General features: G+C 38.8%; 1 protein-coding gene across 1 annotated transcript in view; it reads right to left on the bottom strand.

Moving 5' to 3' along the window:
• LOC101465668 (rho GTPase-activating protein 29) overlaps positions 1-11,557 on the bottom strand; it is a 32,758-nt gene extending 21,201 nt beyond the window's left edge. The window contains exons 1-2 of the mRNA XM_004555284.3: positions 11,370-11,557; positions 10,359-10,750 (exon numbers count right to left, since the gene is read on the bottom strand). Of these exons, the coding sequence (XP_004555341.3) occupies positions 10,359-10,659 (301 nt within the window). The 5' untranslated portion in view covers positions 10,660-10,750; positions 11,370-11,557. The remainder of the gene's footprint in view (positions 1-10,358; positions 10,751-11,369) is intronic.
• Positions 11,558-12,082: the final 525 nt, after the last annotated feature.

Here is a 12,082-nt window from a genome sequence, read left to right as displayed (position 1 = left end):
TTTATGTTATCACACTGCATCAGTGTATCACTGCTATGAAAGGTATCTCTTTCCTGTAAAACCACGCAAAGCCGAAGAACAGTTTTGCGTATCTAACCAAGAATTTTTCTACCCGCAGATTGTCTTCTTTCTAATTCCATAGCTGCTCTGATTTTTTTCATTTCTACATCATTCCAAGTGGTCGTAGACAGGGATTTAACAGACAGCTGAGCACTTTGGGAAAAATAGAAGTCAGCATGAAAAACAATAAATCATGTGACACAAAGAACCTATGCACACAACACAGCAACTACAGGAGAGGAGTCCTGCTCTGATCCAACCTAATCACCAGAAGCCCTGTAAGCTTCACCACACAATAGGTGAATTCATGTTTAACTCACTGTTTTGGAAGAAGCAGGGGCACCGACTGAGAAAAGAAACTCATCTGTTCTTCATCAAAGCTACACTAGCAGTCAGGAGGGTGAGGCGAGACAAAATTTATTGGAAATTTAAAAGGAATTAGAGAGGGAGTGAAAAAGAAAGTCTGGGAGTGGTTTTGTTGCACTTCCTACTCTTTTTTAAACACACACACACACCAATCCAACTGGCTGGTGTAAAAAATGTAAAAAGGACCATTTGAAATTTTGACATCTCACCATCTGTGACATTTAACTAATGACTGGAAAAACAGACATTGAATTTAATTAAAAGAAATTCAAAGAGACTAAGGAAGAAGAATGGCAAGGTTAGGTTAGTAACAACAAGACCTGTTTTTTTTATCATTCACAAAATATAAATGGCTTAACAACATGGTCCATCTTGCCCCTGCCCAAAGGTTCCACCCAAGGATTAACAAAAAGGTGTCCATTACAGCAGGTGGTTCACTTGGTCATTTCCCCCAAGGTGCAAGGCCCTGACCTTGCAACACAGACTTTGAAGTCCACCTATTGAAGATAGGTCTTCATTAAGCACCCTTTACTTCCTTTTAACCACCCCCAAACCCCCAACCCCCTTCAGGGATTGAGTGGCTAGCTCACTGGCTTTTGAAGATTTTCTTATCAAAGGCATGTGTGAGTCATATATTAGCATATAAGAGCCAGTCCTAATGAGATGCACACCTGAGAATTGTTTTACTTAGCATGACACTAGTGGAACATGACTGAAGGTTCTGTTACAGTATCACAGCAGTAGTGTAGATGAGAATCACCCATTTCCTTTTCCTCTGAAAAGAAAAGAATTTAATTAGACTAATCTATTCTTCAGACCACTATAGGGGGCAAAAATTGTGAGGAAATAACAATCCGGTTGTTCAGTGATGACGCGACGAATCCTACTTCCGGGTCTAAAGTAGTCTGCGTTTAATATGGCTTTTGTGTTGTTAACATGTTTAATGTTATGTATTTTCTTCTATTTGATCTCAAAAAGCTCCTAAAACAGTCAGCGACCACTGTTGACCTCCCTCGGCTTTTATTACCGCTAATCATTTATTTAAGCTCAGTTTTTAAAACCTTACGATGTAACTACAGCCCAGCCCATGCAGCAGTATATGAATGACTAACCTCGTATTGTGGATGGATTATCTCAGTTGTTCTCCTGGCTGAAGTTTGGTCCTTTTACAGCATCCTGCCATGCGATTACATTTGTTCCTGACCACCGAGAACACTCACATTAACTTTTATCGAGTGGAAAAAAAGTTAGCTTGTTTATATTATGCTAACATAGCTGTGTCGCTAGCGGTCACGTAGCACATCATTATATACCAGCTAGCCCAACTTCAGTAACCCTACAAACGTCACTGCTGTTTAGTTTTCTGTCTTCATTTATGCTGGAAGTGATAGCAGAGCTGTACGTTTTAATTTGTTTCCAAAACCCCGCAGTCAGGACATGCTATATTGTATTTAGATAGAAGCTAGCGAGCTAACTCCCTGCTAACTTCTAACTCCGTTAAATGTCATAAATTCCGTTTTCATGGATGCCTGGATGTTAAACTCAATTGTTACACCTGGTAGAGCAGAACGCTGATCATTTTATTAAAGATGAAAGACTTTAGACAGTTTTTCAACTCTCAGTAATCCCATAGTGATCGTTTGATATATGGACCTGCAGCGGAGTTTAGACCCAGACACGGCTAGTGACGTCAGACTGAACAGCCGTGATGTTGTGGCAGCAAGGACAAATGTCCTGAGCCAATCTACAAGATGATACTTGAAGCCAAAAAAGGCATTTTTTCATCCTTTGTTTACTGCTGCACTGCCTGCTGTCAGACATGTGGCACTGTGCAGAGCTAAAACACTACACTGGAATGGCACAAATGTATAAATAGCAGCCAGCAATCTCAATTAATGATAAACATATTGCCAGCGAGCATGAACAAATAAAGACAGCATCTACACTGATGAGAGAAGAGTTTCATGAATCCACTGAAACAACATTTTGCACCACACCTGCGAAACCTGCTGGATTGTTTTGCTGGAATATAAATAGGCAAGCAAAAACAGTTTCCACATTTCAGTCAAGGGTTTGTGAAAAAAAATCTGCATATAAAAATATCAGACATTATACTATTCCATCTGTGCAAAAATACTTAAACTATTTTCTGACCAAGCTACACATACTTTTCCTTTTTTCTGCCAGTATAGTCTGGGCCCAGAGAGGTTACTTAAATTGCAGCTAATTTCCACCCAAAAAATGCAAATAAAAATATAACCAAAAAGACTTTTCAACGTTAGGAACATGAATAAAGCTGCCAAAGCAAGGTCAGTGTTTACCATTGTTGCTTCTTTTTTTATTTTTTTAAATTGTATAAGAGTATCTTTGCTTACTGCAGCATGAGACAAGTCAGAAAGCTGATTAGCAAAAAAAAAAAAGCAGTGGATGAGTGGCTTTGTCACAACAATGGCATCAAAAAGCTTACTGGAAATTCGCTGGTGATTGTGGGGGCCACTCCATTGTTCTGGTAGAGATGACAGGGTTGAGGCATACAGCCAGGCCACATTGTTTAAAGGAAGACCCCCTACCTACCTCAGTGATTCTCAAACCTCCCCTGTCTTTCTTTACAGTGGTGGGATGAGCTGGTGTTGTCCCAACCACACTTAAGGCTTAGTCTACTTCATTTACTTCCTACAAGATCAAGATCTCATTCTCTTTTAGGAAAATATATTTAAACAGAGGAAAATGCAGATACATATGCATAATTAAGACTGCAACCATGAAATAGCTGGTACTGTTGCTTTTAAAATGTCATAAACTGCTAATAAATTAATTAAGCTCTATAACATCATGGCATATTGGGTAGACATGCTTCTAGAATTAGTTCTAAATGTATTGGCCACTTGGATGGTTAAATAATATTCAAACGAACTTGAAACAAATAAAAAGCCAAACCAATAGCTGTTATTGTTTCTTAGTAAAGATAAAGATTTTCCTCAGTGTCCATTATGCTGTGAAAACAAGACCATACTATTGGACTTAATCTGAAAGTCCTTTAACATCTGCAGCCTTTTTTCATCTAATAGATTCTAAATAACATGGTTGAAAAATGCAATGGGTGTAGAGTGAAAAGTGGTAAAGGAATTAATCTAAAACTAGTGACCAGGAAAAGAAGGGCAATAAAAAGTTCTCAAACCACTCATTCAGAATAATCCGCTTCTCTGCTGTCAAATCTCTATGCAGTGTGTTGCAAACACCCACATATATAATGCCATTATATTCCTAAATACTCAAAACATGTGCTCCGGAGTACAATGTCTAAGCAGGTCTGTGGTGACTTAACTTTAACGTCATACAGCAGCTCAAACGTTGGGCCTTTAAATTAATGTTGCCTCGCAGATTATTGTGTGTGTGTGTGTGCGTGTGTGTGTCTGTGCATGCGTGCATGTGTGTGTGTTTGGGAGGTGGGTACCCATTGTGTCTAATAAAGCTCATTGTGAGTGTAGTGGTTGCAGAGACCAATCTAATCCAAATCTTCAGGTGGCCTGACAGAGGTTACAGCCTCTGCTCCCCCCACTGATAACAACAAGCTTTCAACTGGCCTGTCTGGACACGCGATCTGCTCGACATGAAACAAGCCTCAGGATCTCTGGTGGCACAGCGCTGCTTTGGGAAACAGCTGCAGGGCTTTACCAAGACCTTTCGTTCTTTTCTTCAAGAAGGAAAGGTGACACGTTCACACCGCACTGCAGCGGATGATTTTCAGATTTAGTTTCAGATGTATATCTGTGTGCCACATACCAGGTTGATGACACACTGTTCTGATTGGTGAATCAGCCATCAACCCAAATACTCCCCCTCCAACGGCCACTTGTTTGTTTCCGTGTTTCCCACAGATAGAAATAAATAAGCCAAGCAGAGATTATACACAAATGTCTTCAACAGCAAACTGTTAAGCCAGAAAACATCACTGTATCATACTCTGCTGGTATTACTGAGCTGCCTGCAACTTGATATGGAATAGGTGGAATTGTTTTGTCAGGATCCCGTCTCTAAACACTAATTTCCCCTTCTGCCTAAACAAACACAGCATTGCTGGGTGCTGCTCTTTCTTTCCCATGCCTTGTTTGGAGACAAAGTGAGCCCCAGACTTAACAAAGACAGTAAACAGTGGGCAGCCCATAAACATCTACCTGCTCTCGGACTAATAGTGAACTACACTGAGTAAGGTCTGGGCATCACTTCATTACATGTATTCTTGAATTTCTCTGATTAGAGACTTGAATTATTCTTATTATTCTTATTATTATCATTATTATTATTATTGTTAATTTTTGTTATTTGCACCCTTATTCATGTTTATAAAACTCTAAGGAAAATGCCATGCATAATTTCTAAGAGCATAAAGTGACATTTTCGAACTGTCCAAAATCCATGATGATGATTTTTAGAGAAGTGCAGCAAATGCTTGAATTTGAAATATTTATTTATTCATTTATTTATTGTCTGAAGAATGATTCAAGCCAGTTAATGAACTAATAGTGTCATCTTCAAGGCTATTGTTATGATCACAAGAACGATGAATGCCTGGCACTGTTACAGAGGTTTGTGGCACAGGTATGTGATGACCTCACCTAGAGAACTTGGTAGTACAGAAGTGAGAATTAATCTCCACCTACTTGGCTAAATAACACTGTTTGATAAATGTTTGTAGAAACTGTTGTCTTGGGCAAGAGAAATGACTGATGCTTTTAGACATGTAAAACGAATAGACTAAGAACTTGTGGGGACAGGCACAAAGTTTTTGTTGTCTTCCTAAAGTCAGAGCTGGGGAAAAACAACATACAGTAGATGGTTTTGTTCCTCTACAAAAAACAAAACAAAAAAAACCCTTTATAGTTTGGCCTTGGCTCATTCACTGCTGCAAGCCTGTCTCCTGTCCCACAGCTGTAAATTTCAAGAGTCTGACCCAATCAGCAGCAGTAACATCCCCTGCTAGCAGGAGCTCCAGTGCCTAATCTAGCACTCTCCATGACCACTGTCCTACACAAACATCCACAGCCCATAACCATAAATCCCACCCCAGGAAACACACCCCAACCACAAGCTTGCACAAAAACATCCTTCAGCATCACAGGGGAAAGTTACTGCCCAACAATTCTAGCCTTTCTTTCTACTAAGAGCAGCAGGCCATTAAACCATTATGTGGTAGATTTCAGCTTTTCTCTCAATTGAAGGCACCACCTGCAAGTGGCCACTTCAGTTGGCACAGGAGCACTTACGTGTGTGTGTGTGTGTGTGTATGAGTGAGGGAAAAAGGATATTTGTGGAAGCTATTGCTGTTTTTTTCCCCCACAGTGGCTTTATAATCACTAAATAAATAAAAAAATAAAGGTATAGACGTAAAACAAATGACCCTGCTCAGTGATAAAGACAGAACATTTCTGAGAGCCACTGACAAAGTTTTAACCTTTTTTTAACCTCAAGAAAAAACATTATGAGCAGAAAAACATTCAAGAAAAAAAAACTCCTTCTAACTGCTTCTAACGGTCTGCATCAAGTTAAACAAGTCATGCACAACAGTGAACATTTGCTCCTTTAGACAACAACACAGTTACAGGCTGGTACAGTGAGGCACAGAACAATGCAGCTTAACTGGAGTACAGCCAGATCTTATCAGAGTGTCATGATGACACCAACAGTTTTAATAGCTGAACATGGGCTTATGAGTCTAGCTGACTCACAGGCCTATGTTCTGTTCAGTTCTTCCTCATTTAAAGACATTTAAATCCTCTTAAAAAGAACTAGATTGTGTGAAGAACATCATCTTTAGTTTATCTTTGGACAAACTCACTGTACAATGAAAACCATACAATGACTAAATAAGCTCTTAAGCTCATGGTTAGGCTCATGATTTAAGATGTCTAATCTACCATGATGTGCAACTGGATAGGTACTGGTGTGAAATTCTTCTGCACCTGAGGCTAAAACAATAATATAAGAAATACAGACTCTCTTGAGCAAAGAAAACTGTAAGGAAAGAATATTTTGTATCCTGTTCCGATGCATATCTGCTGTTGTCATAAGAGACATTTAAAATTAAAACCTCATCCCGTTAAGCCCCAATATCCCGAACTTACAATGGATACTTCTAAACACACATTCCTAAAATTGTTTTGGCTTGACGAAGGACAAAGTAGTGAGCTCCGTCACCAATTTCAACATTTTGAGGGAAAAAAAGAAAGAAAGAAAAATCAAGAAACAAAAAACAAAAACAGATATTTTAGTGTGAAATTCTAAAAGCAAAAGAAAAGATATGAAATGCTATCAAGCTTGTTGCCCAACATGTGACATTCATTCAGCGAAATACTTCTTTACTCCCTTTAAAGCAGGTTATTATTCTTCCTTTTTTATTATAACTGTAATTTCACGACAAGCTTTGCTATGTACTTTATGAATAGTTACCGTGGCCTCAAATTTAAAGTGTATTTATTTTGCAAGGTTTTTATCATTAATGTGCTTCGCACCTTCCAGTAGTCTATTGAAGGCACTATAGCTACAAGTGAACATTTGTTCAGAAGGAATGCAGAGTATGCAGGAGAGCGGGGGGATGGGAGGGGGACAGCAGCTAGACTGCGTGCAGAGGACTCCTTTTTCATGCTGATTAAAACTATTAACCAAACTGTCTTTTGCAGCTGAATACAGACAAAAATGGAAACGTAACAATGAAGAACCTTCCCCGACACTTTCATTGCATTTTAATGTTGGCCCTGCAGTACTGTGCACTACATTCATACTATTAAATGCTCTAATACTGGCATAAAGGCCATTCATCCTCACCAGATGTGCAGAAATATTCTATCAAAAGGAAATTGACTCAACACTGACAACAATCACATGAAGGGATTATATGTGATTTCACTATATAATTTCTCAACTTTCCTTTTAGCAAAGATTTGGGCTAAACAATATACTGAAATTACATGTTAACATTTCACTACTTACAATTTCAGGCAAATCAACTCTAATGTTAGAGTTCAACAATTACATCAGGATCATAACACCATTATGAGTATTGTGTAGAGGGATAACACAATAAGGTTCATTGATTATAGGCTGTGAGATTGGATAGAGGTAATTTAGGGATAAAAGAAGCATGGGGACAGGGGTCACCGACTCAATCAAAGGTCACTCACCCTCACATGCTTTTCTTAGAGCATATTCTTTGACAGCTTGATTACTGCTAGCTAACCATTCTTGTGAGCATTGTAACTGAAAGCCCACTTATAATACAAAGAGTAAATGTTCACGACAATCTATTTATGGAGAAACATTAGATGTTAAGTTCATGGTGTGTATGTGGGTGGTCTAGCTAACTCAAACTTATGGCCATGGATAGTCTCTGTGGGTTTCCACCAACCAAACATGCTGTGTGCTAATGTGTTGCCTCTTGGAAGTATGGTGTGAGCTCTTAGTGGAAAATTAAGTGTATTCCAAACTAACATTTGCTCTATAAGTGGAAATATGGGACTCTGATGCCTATATGGGATGCCTATTTGCAACAGGAATAAAAGCTTGCAAGATCTCAACAGGTTGCACACCTTTCAGAGAGAGAAAACACACACACACACGCACACACACACACAGAGTGCTCAACAAAACAGAATAACAGAAGAGACGACACACGTTTCGCTAACCTCCTCCACACCTCTCTCAAAACCTTCTTCCTGTCGCTGAGGCTGTATGTCTGTTCATGTAAAGGACACATAGAGCATGCTGCCAATCACACAACAGTAAAACTGTTTCAAACTGAGGCAGAAATTACAGTATACATTCCCCTTTAATAACCCTAATGATTTGAATATTTTAGGATGTAAATTCATGGTTCAGTCATACACACACACACACATATATATATATATATATATATATATATATATATATATATATATATATATATATATATTAAAAAACGATTTCATGAAAATGAAATAGAAACTGCTGTTAATATGTTAACTCCAATCAAATTTAAGACTTAAAGATTTAGATGATAAGATTAGCAATTCATCACCAAGTCAACAAGGGATGCTACAATGTAGTAGACAAACATAGATGATGACCAAGAACCTTTGTGAATGCCTGATGTCTATGCATGTGTTGTGACCCATTGTTTTATAGTCCCCAAACTTTCAACAATATGTATGATTAAACTGATTTAAATGAAAAGCTGAGCCATCTTCCTACACTATAAAGGGCTACTGTAAACCATTCATTCATCCATCTATTTCATTCATTTCATTTAAGAAATGGTCTTAAGACTTTGATTGTAAGATTTATTAAGCTTTAAAGATAGTTTTTAGTTCAAAGTACTATACCTGTTGGATTCATGTTTGCTAGAATTAAAATGAAAGGGCATTGTTTGGTTTTGTCTTTCTTTAAGTCCCCAATCATAGCCTCTACTTAAACTAGAACTATTGACTAAAATGCTTGATTTCTCCTACCATCTTTCGTTACTTTTTGTTGCTTAACTGCTAATTAAAAATGGCTCGTTGTTTACATTTGCATGAGCAGGAAACCACACTGCAGCAACAGCATCTTGCACGCGCTGGTCTGCCATTCTGCTTATGTCAGTGTCTCGGCAATAATAAACACTAATTCAAATGACATTATGGGGTCATACGGTATGATTTCATCCCACCTGATGAATAAGCACTGCTGTTCTTGGGGAGGTAAATACCCCAAATGTTTTTGTGACGGCTCAGAGTAACACTCAGCACGACAAGAACCAAGTCTCTCTCTCTCACACAGAGGTTTCACCCCCTCCCCCAAGACAGAGGAATGGCTAAACAACTCACTCCTTCTTACCAGAGCTACAGTAGTACTCCAGCATATGTGTGTCTTTTAGGAGTACAGTAGGAGATAAGGTTAACATAATCTTACACTTATAATCTGCAATTTAACATTAGTAGTCATCAATTATTAAACTGACAACTTTAAACTTTTAAGTGCTGATTATAAAAAAGCTCTAACAGCCCTTTCACAGCAAGCTACTATCAGTATTTATAATGTGTGAAATAATGAGCATTTGTGTGGGCAGAGTGTTTGTATATGTCTCCAAACAAGTGCCGAGCAATCAAAGCCAAGTGAGAAAAACAGAAAGAATGTAAACCCTGTTTCTGCTCTAATCTCTGCTCGTCCTGTATTCTTCTGTATAAAGTATGTAGTCATGGTGTAGCTGACGTGAGGCTGTTATCACACTAACATGCCACAGGTGGTTTTGGCTGTTATGGTGGCAAACTTTGGGAGGTAATATCACAAATGAAATGCACAGTCTTCCTGGGCACTTTGTTCAGAGTGTTTTACAGTTTCGTGTGCCACTAAATGTTGTGGTTAGTGAAGGTGTGATATAGTAATAGTGATTCCAAAACAAGATATTCACTACAGTCTGCTATAAAAAGGTTTAGGTGTGTGGAATTTGCTATAACTGGCCAAACAAAGAAAACATGATGCCACATAAATTGGTGTTTAGTGGAATTTGCTGGCAGAGAACTTTTAACTATTGGGTTTTAGTTTCTCAGTTCAAAGAGCAAGGATTTTATTTCTAGACCATCGGTCAGCACTGCTGCTTGATTTCAGATACTTAGGTAACTGGAAAAACTAACTTTCCTGCTCTTATTTTTCTTTTCATGCTCTCTCAACTATCACTTGAATGTGACTTAGGATATCAAAGAAATCATAACTGATGGATTAGTACCTGTCAGCAAAGCAGGTACGGTGCTAACAATAGTACGTTATCATAAAATAACCTCAAGAATGTCCTTGAATCTGATGTTAATGGTGCATGCACTACCGCCCAGGGTGCATTTTCTTTCATCATCTGTCATTTTATGGTTCCCTGACCTCCAAAGCCCCCACACAATCCCCCACATTCCAGCTCTACCTGAACTTACCTTTATACTGGAAAGCTTCTTTGAGGTTGTGTAGCACATCAGCAAACAACCGCACATCATTCACCAGCTGCATTACATACTCGACATCCACTCCGGGTGCCCCTATCAGGCGGGAGGTAAGGCCCATGTTGCTCAGAGGGTTTGGGTTCTTTGAACTGCGCCCCATATTCAAGGTCTTACTGGATCCAGCTGATAGAGGCTCTGTAGATGTCTCGGAAAGGTTCTGTGGCAGTCTCTGGGTGTGCTTTGTTCCACCGCCTCCACCACCACTACTGCTGCTGCCGCTGCCCTTCCGTAGCATCCCAGCATTCAGTGCAGCTGCGACCCTTTACTGGGGGTACAGTAGGCCAGCTAACCCCTGAACTCAGCACGCTGCCCTGGTCCGTGGACAGCTGAAAGACAGAGAATGACGCGTGGACTTGATGTCTATCTGTAGATCGGGCTATTATTGTTATTATTTCAATTTACTATATTACAAAAAACTATACAGTGACCACGGAACTCAACCTATATCATTATTATTATGATTATTATATGAGGGGAAATATATATTTAAAAAAAAAACTATTGAGTTTCAGCACGTATAACGTTCATAAAAGTAATGGGGGTTTTTCTCACACTCTTTCATTTCTTTAAATTACTTTTGCTTTTCCACTTTTAGCTAACACTTTTACTTAATTACGTTTTTTGTAAAGTTTTGTAAAGCAACGTTTAGCTCTTAGCTAGTTAAGGTAACGTTAAGTTCTAAAAAAAAACAACAACAGCGTTATCCTTTAGTAACACACATTTTCACACACAAAAAAATATCCCCAAAAAAACAATCCAGTTAAAAGAAGGTTAACACAATGTAAGCTTGCAAGAGACGTTTGAACTCTAGCAACTACTAAAATGGTGCTGGTTCTTTGCATACAGTTTACAGTAAAAAGTGATGCTACTTCCCCGGTAAAAACAGTCGACCTCGGGTCATAAACTGCATTCCTGGCACAGCCAAAATACGCTATCTAATCTCACCTGTTTGGCTCTTTGCTGACATAATGGGAACAATATCCAAATAAAACGTTGCTTATTGAAGACGGAGAAGGCAGCAAAGTATTTCCGTGAGACACGAACAAACTCCAACAAAGGCAAAAAGTTGTCAGCTTTGCCTAACTGTACATCGAGAAGTAGCTGACTATCGGCAACTCTCCAGTCAATCGTAATTTACCAGTCGGCTCGTCACATGACAATCATGACGCGTTTTGATTGGCTAGATTCCTCCGAAGGATAGCTCTGTGATGCCTTCATGTGCTAGCGGACGTTTTATTTTGATACCAAATACAGAAGCGCAAACGGAGGTGGCTTAATTATGTGAGGTATTGTAATGTATCTTTATCGGATACAGGGTACATTTGAGGACACAATAGCCAATCTTTGCCATTCTACTTTGCCTAAAATATGTAATAGCTATCAGGCATATGATCTCATTATAGGAATGAGCTGAAGCCAGATTATACGGATGACTGAATGCGGTAGTGACTTTCTGGCTTTTCCTAGAATCAGATACATGGCAACATTTGGTGACGTTTAACGCTTTGTATTTACTGTTGTATTATAAAATATTGCAAGAGTTACAAATCATGTGAGCGTCCATTTATTAATTTCTTCCACAATTGCCGCAAAAATAACTAAAACGTACGCCAATGATTTAACGGAAAGCGATACCAGCATTCACTGTGAACTCAAGC

This window comes from Maylandia zebra, linkage group LG18, assembly GCF_041146795.1.
Source record: "Maylandia zebra isolate NMK-2024a linkage group LG18, Mzebra_GT3a, whole genome shotgun sequence".
NCBI classification, from domain to species: domain Eukaryota; kingdom Metazoa; phylum Chordata; class Actinopteri; order Cichliformes; family Cichlidae; genus Maylandia; species Maylandia zebra.
The sequence above is the reverse complement of the archived record's forward strand: the minus strand, read 5'-3'. Positions and strand labels throughout refer to the sequence as shown.